At 35.6% G+C, this 21,461-nt stretch overlaps 1 protein-coding gene across 12 annotated transcripts in view; it reads left to right on the top strand.

Moving 5' to 3' along the window:
• ADAM23 (ADAM metallopeptidase domain 23) overlaps positions 1–21,461 on the top strand; it is a 173,457-nt gene that overhangs the window by 96,269 nt on the left and 55,727 nt on the right. For all 12 annotated transcript variants that reach the window (XR_005525568.1, XM_039217496.1, XM_039217493.1 and 9 more), the window contains exons 5-9: positions 5,195–5,277; positions 6,499–6,562; positions 10,261–10,333; positions 13,852–13,928; positions 15,831–15,896. Coding sequence is in view for 11 of the 12 variants with exons in the window: in XM_039217496.1 (XP_039073427.1) it covers positions 5,195–5,277; positions 6,499–6,562; positions 10,261–10,333; positions 13,852–13,928; positions 15,831–15,896 (363 nt within the window). In the remaining variant the exon portion in view is untranslated. The remainder of the gene's footprint in view (positions 1–5,194; positions 5,278–6,498; positions 6,563–10,260; positions 10,334–13,851; positions 13,929–15,830; positions 15,897–21,461) is intronic.

Below are 21,461 nucleotides of genomic sequence, written 5' to 3'. Positions count from 1 at the left end.
ATTTATTTATTTATTTTTTTATTTTTTTAAATTTTTAATGTTTTATTTGTTTCTAGGAGAGAGAGAGAGACAGTGTGAGCAGGGGAGGGTCAGAGAGAGAGGGAGTCACAGACTGAAACAGGCTCCAGGCCCTGAGCTGGCAGTCAGCACAGAGCCCGACGCGGGGCTCGAACCCACGAACCACGAGATCATGACCTAAGCGAAAGTCGGACGCTTAACCGACTAAGCCACCCAGGCGCCCCTTGGCTGGGAAATTTAAAAAAATTCGAGAGAGTAGACAACACTGGCTCCTTACAAAGCTATTTTAAATTTGAATAGGAGAATTTTGTATGACCTATTAAAAATCTATATAGCATTGGTACAGCTAAGCTGTTTTAGTACTTGAATATTTTCTCCTATTGAGTTTAAAGAAGGTAAATAATTAAGCTAGTATTGTGGTCACAAGTTTCTTGATTTTCTGAAAAATTTTTTTTCATTTCCTTATGCTGTGGTATTCAAATTCAGGTATATGTATTCAGTGAAAGATATCTTTTTCTTTTTTGCTCTCAGCCCTCTGTTGTATTAAATAAATTGATAGACCCTGATGATTGATAAGTCTGAATGTAAAGATATGCATATAGAAAAATAATTTGAATAGAGTGTCATATTTTATTATTATATTCAGCACCTGGAATATCAAAATATACACATTTGTGAACTAAGACCTACGTAGTTTTTTTCTCAAATGTTTACCCAAAAGTGCAGGAGTTTATTTGAGGTTTTTAAGCAATGAAGATAATAATAACTGACTGATAGACCTTGACTGATGTACAGATAAGGTAGTTAAACAGACAGAAAGGTAGAGCAGGTTTAGAATAAATCAAATTGAAACAATAGGTTCTATTTTCCAATAGGCTGTATTTCAAGTGAGTAGAATCAAACTGTTTCTGTCATTTGATTGATAATACCAGGGACCCAAGTCTCTTTTTTCCCCTACATGTTGTTAGCATTGGACTCACAGAGCCATCATCCCAAGCTGCTTCTGATTAGGAAGTGCTTTAAAGGACGCACAGTCAGGAGCGCCTGGGTGGCTTAGTTGGTTGAGCGTCCGACTTTCGCTTAGGTCATGATCTCGCGGTTTGTGGGTTTGAGCCCCGCGTCGGGCTCTGTGCTGACTGCCAGCTCAGAGCCGGGAGCCTATTTCAGAGTCTGTATCTCCCTCTCTCTCTGACCCTCCCTGCTCACGCTGTCTCTCTCTCTCTCCTAGAAATAAAAATTTAAAAAAGTATAAAAAAAAATAAAAAAATAAAGGACGCACAGTCAGTGTTCATTACTGGCAGGAGTGGCCTGGTGGTTTCCAATAAGGAGCTTGGAAACCTACTGGAGCAAAGTTGCTAGTATTTAAGTGTTATCTGACTTGCAGAGTGTTCAGATGTGTGGAAATGGTAGGTTGGGGAGCATTTGTACTAGGACTTTTGAGTTCCTTTGAGTAGCCAATAACTTCCACTTATCAGATGCTCTATTTTGGTGAATTTAAATAACTGACTGACAGTTTTGAATTCGAATATGCTGATGCCTCTGGAGACTCACATAAACTGTGTCCTGTGCTGAATTATCCCATTTGGCTTGTCCCGCCTGCTGTTTGCCTAGTCACGGCTCTGTGATGTGTTCATAGGTGCTGATCTGGAAGTGACTGGTCAGTGCTCTAGAACTGTCTGAGGCCTTCGCAACTGGAGAAAGGAACACTAACTCAAGAGCCTGAAAACGTGATATTCACTGTGGCTTCTTGTGTCTTTAACAGAGCCTTTTAGTGCTTTGTCTCTGTTTCCCTGTCTGTACATGGAGAGAGTAGTTACTGTGAGACAGGGAGTGTTCAAGATGGTTTGATCCTTGGGTGGAAGGCACCCCCAGAGCTGACCGTCCAATGTCATTGCTCACAGAGCCTCTGGGAGTGGCCCATCTGCACTGTTATCCCTGTTACCCCGGAGGAAATGCCTCTTCTCAACTAGCATTTACTGGAGATGAAATACTTCAAGACGTTACTTTGCAGTGATATTTATAAAACGCTACATACATCTGGAGAGTTGCCAAATAGTATTTTTATGGTAATGTTTTCTGAATATCTTATAAATTTAGTAATAAGAAACTCAGAAAATCCTAAAATACTACCAAATACTAATACTAAATTAGAGCCTGCCGAATTGCTCGTAGTGCTTAATATAACTAGAGAATTTAGATGTTTAAGCTTTCTTATGATAATAAACCTCAAGGATTTCATGTTACCGCAAGTCTTATTTAAAATTCCGAAAATATGGTGATTTACCTTCAAATATATGGAGAACCGAAACACTTCCTTCAGATATTATCCTGTCTTAGTTAAAATAACTAACAATGACGTTTGTACTGAGAGAGCTTCAGCCTTCATGTTCCAATGTGAATGAAGCTTAAATCTAAGAAAGCACTTAGAAATATTTTCTGGGGAAAAAAAAAGAATATTTTTAGGAAAATCTGGGAAATAAAGCTTTTCTTAGAAAGGTCAAGTAAATATGACAGTGCTTGCTATGCATTTCTAATAATCACCTGACTTAAGATAGCTTTTAGGTGTGATACAAAGTGCTAAATAACCAGTTTGATGGAACTTACTGGTACCTGTGGTTGTTTTTAGAATCATGTGAAGAGTTTGAAATTTAATTGCAGAATATTGACCCGGATTCAGAAATTGCTGAGATGTGTGATACCATTTGTCCGTATAAGTCTCAGTGTTGACTGTGCAAATGAAACTTGTCATATTACATACACATCAATATTTATATAAAGGTTGCTTTTTAAGAACCAAACCCTATAGAAATGCAACCTTTTATAAGATATTAACAAGGTTGTAATACAAAATTTAGACAACCAGCATTGGAAATGTGTATTATAGTTTCTAAGAGGAAACAAACTGAGTTGGTTGGGAAGTGGCCATTTGATGTATGGGTAGACACCCTTAGTCTCTGATTAGGCTCTGAGGCTATGGTAGTAGAGTATAATGAGCAGTGATGAAAATAACTAAATCATTGAGAAATAGTCAAAGTGTATTCAGTACATTCTACTTAAGAAAACAAATAGGAAGCTTCTGGTTAAACCATGTGGATTCAGTACTCATGTACTTTATCCAGGTATTGAGTACCAATAACCTACTCAAATAATAGTTAAAGAACAAAAAAGGATATAACCTTCCAAGGATAAAGACAAGAGAAGAAAAGCCTGCAGATAAGAGGTATCCATAAAATTTTAGGAGATAAAAAGCAGATGGATGAGGGGTAACTGTCGGGTTTGAGCTTCTCCTGTTCCAGTAGGGGAAAAGCAAGAAGAAGCAAGCCAATTGAAGATCCAGGATTTGAAGCCACATGAAAACAGAAGAGTTGACTGAAAGTCTATGTGGAGGGCACTTACAGCCCTGATCTACTTCTTATGTCATATACCCGGGCAGACATCACTTCTCTATTCTAGTAGAAGAGTGCCATTTATAGAGAAAAATGGAAAGGAAGGAATTATCAGAGAAATAATAAAAGTTTCCTAGAACTGAAGTTCATGCATTTTCTTAAAATTTTTTAAAATGTTCATTATTGAGAGAGAGAGATGGAGAGAAAGAGAGACAGAGAGAGAGAATATCCCAACCATGCTTCCTGCTGCCAGTACAGAGCCTGACGTGAGGGGTCGAACATGAACCATGAGATCATTACCTGAGCAGAAACCAAGAGTCAGATGCTTAACTGACTGAGCTACTCAGGCACCTCTGCATTTTCTTGATTAAAAGGTTTGACATAGTGCCCAGCACAGTGAAAAAGCAAAGACAGGTCATGAGATTTCATAAAAATGGGGATAACTGAAATTCCCTCAATTTCTCTTGAAAGGGGAAAATTATATTTTATAAAATATATCTAACATTAGAATATTATCCAATTCTCAGCAGCAACATTAGAAGCTGTGCACAATGCTGTTGAAATGCTGAGAGAAAATAATTTCCAATCTAGAATTCTCTACCCATCCAAATAATTGATCTAGAGTGAAGATAGAAAAAGAAAATTTTATATGTGCAAGTTCTCACCAAATCTGTCATCCATGATCACTTTTTCAAGAACGTAACAGAAGATGTGTACCTTCAAAAAAAGGGAGGGTGAGGCCATGGATGGAGAAGACATGATATAGAAGGTAGGCAGAAGAGTTCCCAGGATGACCCTACAAAGAACTCCTAGTTGGTGGCTCTGTATCAGGCCTGGCCAGAAGTTGACGGGTGACAAGCAGGCTGTTTCTAGGAGTAGAATGGGTTGATAAGTTACCTGATATGTCTGGCCGTTGAAGAGGAGTTATAGATAATATTTCAGACAATGAGAAAGATGTAAGTGCTCAATACATGGGAAAATAAGCAAGCAAAGAAACAATGCAAAAAAAAAGGTCTCAAAAAATTAAAAATGGAGCAAGAAAGAAAATGTAATTGTAGTGGTACAGCTGTGAACAATATTTACAGAGTCATCATGTAAACACTAATTACCAATTTAACCAAAAACTGGTGATGTGTATTGGCATGTATTTGGGGCAAAAGAGGTTTTCAAGGTTCTACATAATTTCTAAAGTGAAATAAACCAGGATGTAGCAGTAGAAATATTCCATTCAGAAATACATAGGTAAACAGTAGAAGAAATAGATAAAAGAGTTAAAAATGGTTGCCATGGAGGTGGGGAGAGAGGGAGAAAGTAACTGCTCTGTTTTTTGAAATAGGCCTTTGTAGTTGCTACTTGAACTTGAAAGTTAAGTTCATATAATACTTCTAAAATTGTTTTTAACTAATTTTAAAAGGTAGGAAAGCAAATAATAAGGTTTTATGTAGTTTTCCATCAAACACCTTTGAGGTCTCTCCTCAGTTCGGCAGAAGACCTTATTCCATAACAACATCTGTACGTGTCTACTCCCTTCCATGTTTAGGAAAGGTGCGTAAGTTGTACCAGTTGCATTGGTGCCTTATTCCTTTTATAGTTTTCTCTCCTTCATTAAATTTAATAATACAACATCATTGTAAAAAGCTGAAAAATGGCTTAGTGCCCTTTGGGATTTCATATCAACCAAGAGCAGTTTCTAGGACCGTCTTTGCCATTCCTTAGGTTTATAGATGCTTCTCTAAGACTGAATGATGACACAGAAAGCTTTGTTAATAATTAGCCCTTCTGCTTTGCAGGGCGGGGAGCACTGTTACTACCACGGAAGCATCCGAGGTGTCAAGGACTCCAGAGCAGCTCTCTCGACCTGCAACGGACTTCAGTACGTGGGATTCTCAATGGGAGAGTGAACTTGCTTTCATCCGTTCACTGTTTCCATCTTTTCTTTCACAGATGTTTGTTGTAGTGAACCTTCTGGGCCGGTCCCATGTTCTTTTAACATTCAAAGTTTGCAGGAGATTCAGAGATTAAACAAGTAATTACACAGATTAATATTTAATTGCCATTTTGGTAATTGGAGCTGTGAAGGGGAGTGTCAGGGACTTATGAGGTGACCAAACCTAGTCCAGGAAGGTTGCCCAGAAGTGTCTGCCAGAGGACATAGCAGTCAGGCTGGTATTGGTCAGGTGAGGCTGGGGGACAAAGAGAGAAGCTCATACATTGACTTCAAGGCAGTCTCTAGAAAAACCTCTTTAAGCACTTTTTGGATGCAAATAGTAACACCTGATTTTAAGGATCTAGTTGTGGCCATGTGATGAAAAAGATCTTGAAAATCTTATCTTGCTATATCTCTCAAAATTAAATGCAACACAGAGTCATACTGCTTAATGGAAATTCCCAATTTGCGGCCATCAATATACTTCTGTTTGCCTCTTCAAAATCAGATGGTTTTTTTTTTAAGGTTTTTAAAAATGTTTATTTATTTTGAGGGAGAGAGAGAGGGAGAGAGAGGTGCAAAGAGAGAGGGAGAAAGAATCCCAAGCAGGCTCTGTGCTGTCTGCAGGGAGCCCGACGTAGGGCTCAATCACATGAACTGTGAGATCATGACATGAGCCGAAATAAAGAGCTGGACCCTTAACTGGTCTAGCCACCTAAGTGCCCCAGAATCAGAGTGTTTTAGATTATTCTAATGTATAAAGTACCTATTTTCTTATAGATGATATTGGATTTGTGTAGCAAGAAATTTGTCCTACTTGTACATTGTCTTGGAATTATAATTTGACATACTGGAACTGTACAAATAGTCCCATTCCAGATTAATCCTCTGATCTGTCCGTTTTGTTTCAAAACTTAATTATAATATTTATACTATGTATGTTTGTGGTATACACTTTAATACTTCTTGTAGCCTGTCTGCTGTCTAGTAAAGTGCTGAGACCACAGTGAGATTCCATACAGGTATATAAATTAGATTTGGAGCAATATAAAAAGATATTTGTTCATATATACTCTTCATTTTTAAAGATGCACTATGAAGCTCATTTGCTGTTTCTTGCTGTTTGCTATATTTAATTTTCTCCTTGTGTGATTTCTTGCCTTGCAGTGGTATGTTTGAAGATAATACCTTTGTATATATGATAGAACCACTGGAGCTGACTCATGATGAAGTAAGTCTGTGACCTTCGTTTCCTTACGGTATTTTATTCTTTTAGCATCTTTGCCTTTGAGCCATGAAGAATGTAATGTGGATGTCAGTGTGCACTTCTATGTAACACATTATTTCAAATGGAGAATGACACCATGAGTTTTAAAGTTTAAATTGCACGTCCCAGGTATGTTGAGGAGCTGGTGCTGGTGTATCAAATTTAGAATATGCAGATTATGACCTGCTGACTGGGAGAACACAAGTCACCTAGATGGGCTCAGCAGGGGACTCCCTTAGCATCCAAACTCCCACTTCAGGAAAGTGAAATCCATGGTTGTTTGGATTGATGGTGCTCTTCCAATCCACTCACACAGGGGAAGTAAAGTCATAAGATTTATCACATACGGATCCTGGAATCTAGGTTGGAGGGTCAGTAAGCCAGTCCTCCATCCCAAGTCACAGGTGAGCAAGAGATAGGATAGCAAGCATCTATTACTTTTGAGGTGGTTGGAGTAGAGTCCCTAACTTTTAGCAGACTTAATTCCAAGTGGTTATTTTAAAGGTGCCCTCAGAAATGCAAAGCGGGAACTGAGAATGGGAATCCTAAACTCAAGTTCTTATCTACATGTCCAGACTCTGGGTGTCAGCAGGGTTATTATGCTGTGAAATGCCTAGGCAGCAGCTCAGAAAAACAAAAGTTGCTTTTCTTATCAAACAGGCCACATACCAGTAAGAGAGGATAAGAGGCAACAAATCTAGGGTTTTTGGAAGTGGAGGCAGTTCTTTCCAGTCTATAGAGCAGAGAGGAGATTTTGTTTTGTATAGACCAACTACTTTTCCTTTAAACTAGCTTTTATTCTCACTGCTTCTTTAGATAATTGTATAATCATATACTTAACTTTTATGAGTCTAAGGATCGTCAGTGAGGAAATTTGGAGTTGAATGAGTTTATATGATTATATTAGATAGTATTTAGTTTTCTTTAGAGTTAGGGGAAAAAAATGATGCCTAGAATCATACACAGGCCAGCAACCTAGATAGGAAACCATGAGGGCATTATGCTAAGTGAAATAAGTCAGACAGAGAAAGACAGATCTTGCTTATATGTGGAATCTAAAAATACTGAACTCAGAAACCGAGAACAGACCCATGGTTACCAGAAGCCAATGGGGGAAATGGGAGAAAGTGGTCAAAAGTTACAAACTTCCAGTTAGAATATAGATGAACTCTGAGATGTAATGTACAACTTGGTGACTAGAGTACATTTGTATATTTGAAAGTTGTTAAGACATTAGATCTTAAAAGCCCTCATTACAAGAAAAAAAAATTGTAATTGTGACATAATAGATATTAACCACACTTATTGTGGAGATTATTTTGCAATATATACGTATAGCAGATCATTATATTGTAGAGCTTAAACTTATACAATATTATGTGTCCATTTTGTCTTAATAAAATTGGGAAAAAAGAAATCTTATACTCTAAGAGTGTTGCTCACTAATAGAATATAAACAAATCTGAAATTTGATCTATATTTGTTAGGTATTGTAATGAGGGCTTACTACATGCTGGCACTATTTTAGGTGCTGTGGTTAAAGTAGTGAGCAAAACAGACAAAGAGCCTGGGGCTCATGGAGTTTATAGTCTACAGGGGCAGACAGGGCTAAACAGGGACTGAGCCACCCAGGCGCCCCTGAGAAAATAATATTTTGAGAGTGATTGAGTCAGAATATTGCAGTCATTTGATGGGGAGCAGAAAACATTTTTTTGTCTTTAGAGATTTCACATGTAGATAAAATAAATTTTGAAACAGGTACTAGTCATTTAGACTGTTGATAATCACAGTTGCCCAAACACTTATTTTCTTTGTTGTGCGATGTATATATAAATCTCTTGTTTAAAAAAGCCACATTTGAGGCAGAAATGCCATTAAATTTTAAATGTTTAAACATGATTGCTTAAACCTTATCATTTTTCAAATAGTAAATATAAAAATTACTGGATAACAAAGACACTTACCACCTACCCCCGACCCGATAAAGCCATTTTGACTAAATAAAATGTTTTTCCCCTACTCTAGTGGTGGGTAAATAACTTGTATACAGCAAGTTTATTTGACTCGGTCAGCAAAACATTGGCTTTGATTTCTTGCATTGATTAATGGTCCGGTTACCCTAAAAAAAACCCCCAAAGAACAAAACAAAAAAACGAAAATAACAACTCCCTAGGCCTCAGAAGTTTTAAAAATGTAAAATCAGATAATTTTTCAGGGCATCCTAATTGGTCAGTTTTGCAGGTTTGATGAATTAATAAATGTATGTGACTATGTTTAATAAACTGCTGAAAAGATTTATAAGCAAATTGTTATTTTCATAGTATTTTAACTACTGGTTTTACGTTGTTCTACCCCTAATCACATTCTTCAGGGGCTGATTGTTACAGATTAATGCCTTTTCCCTTTTGCTTTCCTCCTTATTGCCTACCTTCTGTTCACAATCTGTCCTTGTCTTCACATGGGGAGATGGAAAAGAACAGTGCTTGAAACTTTTAAGTCAGTCAGTTTTTAAAATTGCGCTGCTAATCCAATTGTGAGTTTCATTGCTCTAGGTATCATTTCACCTGTTACCAGAATTAAGAATCTACTGATCTGGAATTTAGATTTTCTGATGTTTAGTTTATTATTATTGGTTTTAGTATGCTTTACAATAAGTCAAATAATATGCACGGGGTGTTTCTAGTGAGAATTCATGTTCTCTCTCAAGTTATGAAAAACAAAACTCTTAATTATTGTGAATCTTTTATGTAATCTATTAAGGAAATCTGGAAAGCAAAATAAGCCAATACTTAACTACATGATAATTATCCATTATCCCACCCCCGAGAGAAAATTTCTCTTCACCTTTCAATACATTCATCCAGTTTTTCAATGATATGTTCTCATATATTTTTAAAATAAATTGGATCACTATTCTGTAATATAATTTTAGCTCAATGATGTATCTCTCTGAGCCGCAATATTTTTTATTTGTAAAATAAAGGTAAAATATGCGTTATATAAGTCTCTTGTGAGGATTAAATCAAGTACTGTGTACATTAACAGTGTCTCGTATATACTATGTACTCAGTAATGGAAGCTAATAGTAATGGAAATAAGTAAGATGCTTTTAAAAGTGTAGTTACTAGGGCAAAGGATATGAATATTTTCAAGGTCATTGTAGACATTGGTAAAGTTCTCTTTGAACTATGCTCCCAATTTATTTCCATCAGCAGAGTATGAGAGTGCTTTTTAACTTGCAACCATAATTAACTATGGTTATCATAATTTTAAAACCTTTGCCAACTTGACGGCAAAAATTGGTATGTCTTTTTTTAAATTTGCATTTTGAAGGGGTATTAAGGCATTCATTATTTTTTTATATATTCATTGAACATTTGTGATTCTTTTTTGTGAATTTCTTATTCATGGCTTTGAAGAAAACTAAAGTTTAAAAGTAGCTAATAAAACTATGCTTTTATCTACACTGGAACAATTGGATGGTGCTCTATTTTATTTAAAATTAAAGTTTCAATAAGACATACTTTTCATTTTTGATAGCTAAAATATTAGCATATAAATGTTCCCATTTTAGGAAAGATATTGGAGAAAGTTCTAACTCTATTCCATAGAAGCTTGGTCACGTCTTGCTTTTTAATTGCCTATGATTGTTTTTGTTTCAGAAAAGCACAGGTCGACCACATATAATCCAGAAAACCTTGGCAGGACGATATTCTAAGCAAATGAAGAATCTCAGTAAGTTCTCATTAAGATAGCCATTTTATATGGAGTAATAGGAGCCGTGACTTGGTGGAGCTTGGTGAATATGCAGGCTCAGTGGGAGGTGGAATTGCTTAGTGTGGGTGGGCAGTGCTGTTAACTGTGGCTGGCGTGTACTGAGGCGTAGAGAGTCATTGCTGATGGAAACACCAAAATATGAAGACCAGGAGTGAAGCTCTGTTAGGAACCAGAGAGTGTGGCTAAATTGAATGGTGATCTGCAATGAGGTACATCCTTATGGGTCCTCAGCAGTTTACCGCTCTTTAGCCAGTTTGTATTGTCTCTCTCTTACTCTCTGGTCCTGAGGCATCTTAAGCATGCTGATGTTGACAAAAGCTTCTTTTGGATTATTGGGGTATGTGATATTACTTCTGTGTATTAATGCCAAAAGTCTTTAATAGTGTATGCAAAATCTTATGCCACACATTATTTTTAATTCTAAAGTGAATTGAGCATGGTGAAATTCTCTTGAATTTTCAGATATTGAGGGTCAGGTGATTGTAGGTCAAATATACATATTCTAATGAGTCTTGAACAGTTCATTACATTTTGGATGACTTTTGGAAGAAAATGATATTTGCATTATAAGTTATTTGTGGCTTATAAATGGAATTAGATTTGGATAAATCTAAATTAGATAAATGGAATTGTGACCATGAGAATGTGAAATGTTTAATGATTGGTATACTTTTTTCACCTTAGTTTATTTTGATTTTGAGATGACGTGTGCAATCAATGTTGCTATTTCTTCACATAGTATTTTTAATTTAATTTAATTTTTTTCATCATGGTAAGTGTACTGTTTAATCTCCATAACCTATTTTCAACCATTCACCCCACCCACCTCCCCTCTGGTAACCATCAGTTTGTTCTCTATAGTTAAGAGTTTCTTGGTTAGTCTCATTTTCTCTTTTTTTCCCTTTGTTCATTTGTTTCTTAAATTCCACTTATGTGTGAAATCAAATGGTATTTGTCTTTCTCTGACTGACTTATTTTGCTTAGCATTATACTCTCTAGCTCCGTCCACGTTGTTGTAAATGGCAAGATTTCATTCATTTTTGTGGCTGAGGGATATTCTCTTGTACATATACACCATATCTTCTTCATCCATTCATCTATTTGGTGGACACCTTGACTCTTTCCATACTTTGGCTGTTGTAAATAATGCTGCAATAAACATAGGGATGCATGTATCCTTTTGTATTAATGTTTTTGTAGTTTTAAGGTAAATACCCATAGTGCTATTGCTGGATTGTAAGGTAGTTCTGTTTTTAACTTTTTGAGGAATCTTCATATTGTTTTCCACAGTGGCTGCACTAGTTTGCATTCCCACCAGTAGTGCAGAAGGGTTCCTTTTTCTCTGCATCCTTGCCAACACTTGCTGTTTCTTGTGTTGTTGATTTTTAGCCATTCTGACAAGTGTGAGGTCGTATCTCATTGTAGTTTGGATTTGCATTTCCCTGATGATGAGTGATATTGAGCATATTTTCATGTGTCTGTTGGCCATCTGGATGCATTCTTTGCAGGAATGTCTGTTTATATCTTCTTCCCACTTTTAATTGGATTATTTGTTTTGGAGGAGTTGAGTTGTATCAGTTCTTTATATATTTTGGATACTAACCCTTTATCGGATGTCATTTGCAAATATCTTCTCCCATTCAGTAAGTTGCCCTTTAGTTTTGTTGATTTTCTCCTTTGCTGTGCAGAAACATATTATTTTGATATAGTCCCAATAGTTTATTTTTGCTTTTGTTTCCCATGTCTCAGGAGACATAGCTAGAAAGATGTTGCTCTGGCTGATGTCAGAGAATTACTGCCTATGCTGTCTTCAAGGATTTTTATTGTTTCAGGTTTCACATTTAGGTCTTTAATCCATTTTGAGTTTATTTTTTGTGTGGGCAAAGAAAACGGTCCAGTTTCATTCTTCCAACATGTAGTTGTTGTTGAGAGACTGTCTTTTTTCCATTGTATATTCATTCCTCCTTTGTTGAAGATTAATTTACCATATAATTGTGGGTTTATTTCTGGGTTTTCTATTCTACTCCATTGATCTATGTGTCTATTTCCATGCCAGTACCATACTGTTTTAATTACTACCACATTGTAATATAACTTGAAGTCTGGAATTGTGATATCTTGAGTTTTGTTTTTCAATATTGCTTTGGCTGTTTGGGGTCTTTTGTGATTCCATATAAATTTTAGATTGGTTGTTTCTAGTTCTGTGAAAAATCCTCTGGTATTTTGATAGGGATTGCACTAAATCTGTAGATTACTTTGGGTAGTGTAGACATTTTAACAGTATTTGTTCTTCCAACCCATGAGCATGGAATGTCTTTCCATTTCTTTGCATCGTCTTGAATTTCTTTCATCAATGTTTTATAGACTTCAGAGTACAAGTCTTTCACTACTTTGGTTGAGTTTATTCCTAGATATTTTATTGTTTTTGATGCAGTTGTAAATAGGATTATTTTCTTAATTTCGCTTTCTTCTACTTCATTATTAGTGTATAGAAATGCAACAGATTCCTGTACATTGATTGTGTATCCTGTGACTTTACTGAATTCATTTATCAGGTTTTTGGTGGTCATGAAGGTTTTCTATATATAGTATCATCTCATCTGCAAATAGTGACAGTTTTACTATTTCCTTACCAATATGGATGCCTTTTACTTCTTTATGTTGTCTAATTGCTGAGGCTAGGACTTCCAGTACTATGTTCAATAAAAGTGGTGAGAGTGGACATCCTTGTCTTTTTCCTGACCTTAGGAGAAAAGCTCTGTTTTCCATCATTGAGTATGATGTTGGCTGTGGGTTTTTCATTTATGGCCTGGCCTTTATTATGTTGAGCTATGTTCCTTCTAGACCTACTTTGCAAAGGGTGTTTTATCATGGATGGATGTTGTAGTTTGTCAAATGCTTTTTCTGCATTTATTGAAATGATCATATGGTTTTACGCTTTCTCTTATTGATGTAATGTATCATGTTGATTGTCTTGTGAATGTTGAACAGCACTGGCATCCTGGAAAGAAATCCCACTGGAATGTGGTGTATGATTTTTTTTAATGTATTGTTGGATTCAGTTTGTTAATATTTTGTTGAGGATTTTTGCATCTACATTCATCAGGAATATTGGCCTGTAGTTCTCTTCTTTTGTGGTGTCTTTATCTAGTTTTGGTATAAGGTGATACTATCCTCATAGAATGAATTTGGAAATTTACTTTCCTTTTATGTTTTTTGAAATAGTTGTTTGAGAAGACTAGGTACTAACTCTTCTTTAGATGGTAGAATTCATCTGTGAAGCCATCTGGTCCTGGACTTTAGTTTTGAGGAATTTTTTGATTTCTGATTCAATTTCATTGCTGGTAGCTGGTCTGTTCAAATTTTTTATTTCTTTCTGCTTTAGTTTTGGCACCTTCACGTAATATTTTAAGAACATACTCCCGTTGAACTGCAGTCAAGTATAAATTTTGGTATTCCTTTTTTCTTTCACACAGGTATGGAAAGCAGTGACCAGTGGCCCTTTCTATCTGAATTACAGTGGTTGAAAAGGAGAAGAAAGAGAGCAGTGAATGTGAGTGTGGCATTGACCCACAGACAGGCCATTCACTCAGTTAAACTGTGTGCCCGAAATCACATAGTATCTGAGTGTATCTAAAGCAGTTTAGATTTGGGCAACTTCTTCATAAACAAAAACAACAAACCAGACTCCTCCTGTGATTTGAGTCTTATAGGCGTATTGCTTTTTATTCAACTTTTCCCATGAGTGATGTAAACTGATTCTAGTGTCCTATGAACGCTGATAGAGTATGTTGTATTAGCTTCATCTACAAAGCATCTTCAGACAAAAATTGCAGTGTATTTTTTCTATTAAAAGTACAGCAGACTTTTTCTCACGTGGCTTACCTAACATCATTTGAAATATTTTTATAAACAAAAAACGTAAGGGGAAACATTAGATTTTGAAGTGTTGGCTAATTATGCTTATTTGTATTCCTTTCAATTTAAAAGTTCTGTTACACCAACATTTGAAGCTGGATGTGTTATTCTAAGGATCTGTTTGACCATTCGTATCCTGACACTTACTAAATAAGAATCATGTAATTATAATCAACAACAATCATATAGCTTACATGTATTGATAAATGTATAGGAGCTTTGTCACTGAAATTATGTTCCTAGTCTTTTTCATAATAGATTAGAAAGCTGTAATGATGGGGACTGTTTCATAATTACATGGTGAATGCTATGTAACCGAGAATTAATTCCACAGCATATAGATTACATGGTAATTTACGAGATAACTTAATGAGTAATTATACTGAAAATTGCACATTTTAGATAATGTTTTGCTGAATGTATTTTTTGTGAAAAAAATTAGACTACCAGCCATCAGAAACTTAGTTACAGGTTAAATCATCCTCTCCTTTATGAGTCTTTCTTCATATGATGGTGATTATGGATACAATTTTTGTTTTTTCACTTAGAGATTTTTTGTTGTTGTTTTGCTTACTCTTAAAGATGTGGTTAGTAATAAGTTTTATACAGGCTACTGACATTTCATGACAGTCCACTGTTATCAAATGACCTTGTACATTACAAAAAAAGAGCCATTATTGATTTTCCAGGTATGAAAAAAGAAAGCCCAAATCATGGCTAAAATGTTTAGCACTTGCTTTTAAAATTATCTAGTAATAATAAAAATTTAGAAGAATTTGGAAAATAGTAATTGTCAATGTTTGTTCCTTTGGGAAGTTGTATGGTTAAGATGTAGTACATTATTATTACAGTTTCACTCCACTGAGTTAATGTCTCTTTTGGCTATACATATATATTTTAATTAGTTAATTAATTAAACTTGAGAGAAAGCATGTGTGTGTAAGTGACGAAAGAGCAGAGAAAAAGGGAGAGAGAGAATCCCAAGCAGGCCCGATGCCATCAGCACAGAGCTTGACATGGGACCTGAACCCACAAACCAATGGATCATGACCTGAACTGAAACCAAGAGTCAGATGCTTGGGTCCTTCTTTTGACTATATTGACAGCTGTTGCACATGTACTGTGCTATTCTTATTAAGTGAATTTTAAGTAGATTTTCTTTGAAGTTTGAAGTAGATAAGAATCTTTTTCATCACATTTTAATGTCAAAGAAATTGAGATTATGTATTTTAGCAGAATTATACAATGCATTTTTCTCTAGAATATTTGTACATATGAAAATCACATAAAAATAACATGGGCCGGTCTGTATCTTGATGAGTATCTTAATGATAATTAAATACGATTCTTTTCTGAATATTTGAATGTTTGCCCACACTTTACATGTAGGTACTTTCTTTGATCTCCTCACCAAGTTTCTTCCAGAGTGTTTTCAAGTAGGCAGGAAGGGGTTCTTTGGAAATTCGAAGTTAATCTCCAAGAGTTAGCATGAGACATATGTCTGACCACTCTGACCATATATGTTTATTTTCCACAGCCATCTCGTGGTGTGTTTGAAGAAATGAAATATTTGGAACTTATGATTGTTAATGATCACAAAACGGTAAGAATATAAAGAATCAGTGAGTTTTAAACCTGGCAGCTTGCTTAAGAAAGAATAATTTCATTTTATATTTAAAAATTATTTGTTACTTATTAAGGCCAATATATTTAGATGCTTTATTTCTTTGGAACTATTGGATGACTTGATTTATTACATGGTGTTTGGAAACGGTGGTGGGTTTTATAGAATTTTCACTACTCTAAGCTTTCCTTTTATTTAGTGATTTTCATTATTAAATTCAATTATTTGATGTCTTTTCACATCTTCATTTAAAATTTTTATCCTCTACTTTTCTTCATCTATCTATCTGGCCTCTACTTTCTAGTTTTACTGCATGTCTTCATTCTGCTAACATTTTTTTTCTTACTAATTATGACTTGTGGCAAAAATAGTTATAGGAGATAAACACGTATAGTAAAGGCATATCCAAAGAAACTATCTTTGATGATTTATCTTCCTTAAATTTTAGAAAGATGAATAATATTGTGTTACTTATGTCAAAGTAAAATGTGAGTTAGTGTGTCATCTCAGTAACACTTAAGAGACGTGAATAATAATTGTTGCCTCCTTTGGCCCTTCTTGAAAATAGAGTAGAAACATTCTTAACCATATTTTACTTAGTCATGTCCCTTACTAAATAGGTTGGCTAAAGCCTAGAGTCTTACCAATACTTGGGGTCTACTGATAAATGTTGAACACCCAACTCTCTGGGAAGAAACACCTTGATTTCTGTGGTGTAAATACACCCATCGTGGCTGATTTCAAGCTACCAAAGTGAGGTCACTAAGTAAAGAGTTGGGGAAAGTTGCATCCAACTGGCTTTCATGAACTGTTGAGAGGGTGGTCCTAGCACCCCGTGGCCACATTCCCCAGGCTGTGTAGGCCAGTTGTAATTTTTGTTGTAATTACATAATTTAATTAAAAAATTGTATAAACTAAGACAAAGAGTACTTGCTTTAATGAAAACTCAGTTACATTCTGGAAAGATGAGAATCTTTAAGAAATACTTGAAAGTCAGGTATGGGTGAAACATTTGTAAAAGATTGTAACAAAAATTCAGGCTGCCTTGCATACATCATTAAGTCATTTAAAAATTTTTTAACATTTATTTTTGAAAGACAGAGAGAGACAGAATACTAGTCGGGGAAGGGCAGAGAGAGAGAGGGAGACACAGAATCTGAAGCAGGCTTCAGGTTCTGAGTTTTCAGCACAGAGCCTGATGTGAGGCTTGAACCCATGAACTGTGAGATCATGACCTGAGCTGAAGTTGGACACTTAACTGACTGAGCCACCCAGGTGCCCCAAGTGCTTGTTTTACTTTAAGAAGACCAAATTAGATTCACAGACTATAGGGTAAAATGACAACATGAAATTCAAGGCTACTCAGAAAAAGCCTTGAAACCATATATTTAAAAATGTGGTGACTTTATTTTTAAACTTTTATTTGAGTCTCTACTTCAGTAGACACTTTCTATTAAATGGCCAAGTGCTAGTTCAATTATGTTAAATATTATTCAGTGGAGTACCTCTTCATTTTATATGCAGATTTATTTTATTTACCATGTGGCTTTTATGTATATTGCTTGGCATATGCTAGAAGAAGCAGAGTTTATCAGAATTACATACAATTTAGCAGAGATCTTCTCTGGTAGGAAGGAAAACCAAATGTGTAGACAGCCATTTTAGCTAATGAAGGCTAAAAAAGGAGTTTCAGAAGGACATTAATTTTCTTGAAACCCCAAGATAATTTTTCATCTGAACTATTTTGGTTGATTGGCACAATGAGTTTTTATCCAGCTACTTCTCAGTCCTTAGCACTGTGGCTCGTTGTGAAATTATGGCTTTCAACACTTAGGCTTTTTCTAATATCCATTAAATAAACATTTTAAAGTAGCAGAAGCAATAATTAAGAAACATGCAATGCTTTTAAATTCACAAAGTGCATTCACGTATAGCTGGGAATTGAAAGAACAATTCTCCAAGCCATTACCTGCAATTACACAGTCCCTGTCCCACCATACTCTATTGGGAAGGTACATAAAGTTATCAATCAAGGAGTAGATAGCATTAACTGTTTATATAGAAAAATATAATTTTTAAAATTTATATACTTTGAATTTATTTTTTAATCCTTTTAAATGGAAGCATGTAAATAGTCTTGCTTTATCTTATGAGTGATACAATAGCACCCTCCCATTAAAATACCATTTTCATAAATAGAGATTTTCTGCACATTATACTATATATTCTATGATAAAGTTAACTTGTTTATGCTACCAATTTGTTAATGGTAAACATTAGTAATTATTTTATTATTAAAATTGAGTGAGAACTAGGCATGATATGCTCACCTATCTTTGAATCTAGAATAAAAGAACTATAATTTGCACTGATAAATATGGAGGGAATGCATAGTAAGAAACGAAAAAAAGTTTTTCTTTTTAAGTAGTTGTTGACTTTGATTGCCACAAAGAAGTAGTAAATCAGAATGTGGATCAGAGTACTGAAATTCATGTTTTGAAAGTAAAACTGAACTAGAATACTTAACATCTATTTTTTTAATATCTGAAGATTTGCTATCGGGTTTTAGAATGATCATCCCTGAAATTACTCATTTTACAATCTTTGTGCTATTTGAAGCAGCACTACTGTTGTGATAACCTTCACCCTTGGGTTGAAAATCAAGCTCTAATTTTAATTTTTTTTTCAAAAAGCAAATTTCTTAAGTGTTGTAATTGTTCAGGAAGGAAAAGTAAATTTGGCACTTTAAATGTAAATTATTTTCAGTGATCACAAAATGTGAAAGTAAGTTTTATCATAAATGGAGATTGCACAATTTCTTTGTATGCAAAATTAGTTCTCATTCATGCAGGAAAGAGAAACGTTTTGCCTATATTCACATTCAAGCTAACCTCTTTAATTCAGAGTAACCTAATATTGACTTACTGAAAAAATGCAGACACCTTACTTTGAACAAGCTATCATGTTTTCAGTGGCTTTCAATTAGAAAAGAAAAATCCCTCAATTTTGTAGAAAGCATCTTAGTAGCTGCCTGGTGGAACCTAATTTATGGGCCAATTATATAGCCTTGATAAGGGTCCGCAAACATTTCTTTGAGCCGCTTGGGCTAAATATAAATATGAAAAACCTAATTCTAATAGAAAGTTAGTTGAAATATCTTAAAGTGCACAAAAAAATGTCTTGCTTACATTTTTGCTGTCTCCTTACATATAAGTCAAAGAGTGCAAGTATGTTATAACTCAGACATTTTTCAATTTAAACTTCAGTTTAAACCTTATTTAAAAACCACCATATTTTATGGGCACCTAACCAATTATAAGTTCTCATTGATAATCATGACTTATTGGGAATATACATAAACTATTTTATAAGAATTGTTAATGGAAAAGGTTTATCTCCTGTCTGAACCCAGAGTAGGCATTGAGTAACAGCTCTGTGGCCTTGAATAAGTTCTTTGTCCTCTCTGAACCTCACTTTCCATATTTCTAAAATGGGGCTAACAAAATCCACCTCATGGAGTTGTGAGGAACATGTATTTGTTGTAGGAGAAACTCTTAGAGACCCTAGTAAATCCTAGCTGCTCCGGTAAATGGCACTTTCGGTGAACCAATCTAGTGGGTACTGCTCGCTGTCATCATTCATCTCTCGCAGCAGCTGTGGATGCGGCTGACCACGTTCTCCTATTTGAAACATTTTCTTCATCTCTCAGCTTCTGTGATGCTACAGCTTTCCCACCTCACTGGTTATTTCTTCTTAGTCTTTTGTATCTGACCTCTAGACTTTTGCGAGTACCCGTAACTTGGTTTTGGGCTTTCTTTTCTTTCTATAACTCCCCCAAGATGCCCACTTCTGGTCTCATCCTTTAAATAACATCATGACTTTAAATTTGACCCTCTCTACTTTTTGCTTCTAGCCTCCTGAATCCATACTTATGTCTCCAGCTGTCTACTTGCATACCTACTTCAATACTGAATAGGCATCTCTAACGTTTCTGAATCACAACTATGGTTCCTTAGTCCTAAGCTTCTCTTCCCCTAGTCTTTCTCATTATTTTAAGTGGCACCACTGTTCCCCCAGCCATCCAAGTTCAAAACCTAGGAGTCATCGGTTATTCTTCTCTTCATCAGCAAGTCGTGGGAACCCTGCCTTCATAGTGTGTCTACCTACTTCTCCCTACAGATACCCAGCCTTCCTTACCTCTTACCTGGACTATTTCCAGCAGATCCCTATGCTTCCATACTGGACCCTCTCTAATTCACTTACCCCACAGTGGGCAGAGTGGGCTTTTGAAAAAGGAAAAGACAGATGTGGAAATTATAAACATGAAATAAGTGAAAAACTTCACATTTTGATAGACTTCAAAAAAGACCTCATTTTGTTAATTTTTTTAACTTGCATGTCATATTTTTGCAGACAGTTATACTAGAAAAAGAAGTCTACAAAATGGAAAAGTTAATATTCAGAAGAAAATAAAGTGAATTGTAATAGGTGCCCAACACCACAGCATTAGATAGGTGTCAGCTAATATTTTTCCATTCTTTTTTGTGATGTGTGCTTCTTCTTACTGAGACTTTTTAACATTTTCATCACCCCAAAGGGACTTAATGTTGAGACTTCTACTTTTACTTCAAAACATGCCTTTGACATTTTTTAGTGCATAGAATTTGCTGGACAACTTAAAATTCTTACCTATTTGCAGCACCTTCTTTATACTAGGTTTGAACATCCTGTTAAAGTGCCTTAAGATGTTTCGATCAATATGATGTTTTATGGCCCAGTTATAGGCACAGATTGATGTTAACTATTAAAGAACACATAAAGACAGCTCAGGGCAGATTAGAATGCACAGTGGCAGCAATAACATAGAGTCTGAGTCCGTTGAGTCCAAGTCCATTCAGGTTGCTGTAACTAAATACCTCAGCCTGGGTGGCTTGTGAATAATGGAAATTAATTCCTCACTGTTCCAGGGACTGAGGAGCCCAAAACTGTGGTGCCAGCATAGTTGTGTTCTGGTGAGGGCGTGCTTCCTGGTTCACAGCACCTTGCTCTGTCCCCATTTCATCTGGTGGAAGGAGCAAGGGAACTCTCTGGAGCTTCCTTTGTGAGGTGGTACTTCCATTTATTAGGATCCGACCTCATACCAAAGCATCTCCCCAAAGCCCCACCTCCTAATACCATCATTTTGAGAGTTAGGATTTCAAACCATGGGTTTGGGGGGATACAATCATTCATACTGTGGCAAGTATTATAAATCTAAATGGTTATAAATTAAAGAATGCTACCTAACCAGTAGCACGGTACTAATATATTGCACATTTTTCGTGGGTTGTCAGTGTATATAGTATAATAAAAATAAGTATCAGGTATGTAAATATGAAGACCTATATTCTTTGTTTAAAAAAACATAGTACCAGGGGTAGAGAGAGAGAATGAAATGAAGGAGCCTGACAAATTTATAGTGTGAAAGTGGGCAAAGGAGACAAATATAAAGACATCATGGGTTTCAAACATAGAAGCATTTGTAATATTTATGAAAGACATGTT

Source organism: Hyaena hyaena, unplaced genomic scaffold (genome assembly GCF_003009895.1).
Source record: "Hyaena hyaena isolate Hyena2069 unplaced genomic scaffold, ASM300989v1 scaffold_698, whole genome shotgun sequence".
In the NCBI taxonomy this organism is placed as follows: domain Eukaryota; kingdom Metazoa; phylum Chordata; class Mammalia; order Carnivora; family Hyaenidae; genus Hyaena; species Hyaena hyaena.
The sequence above is the reverse complement of the archived record's forward strand: the minus strand, read 5'-3'. Positions and strand labels throughout refer to the sequence as shown.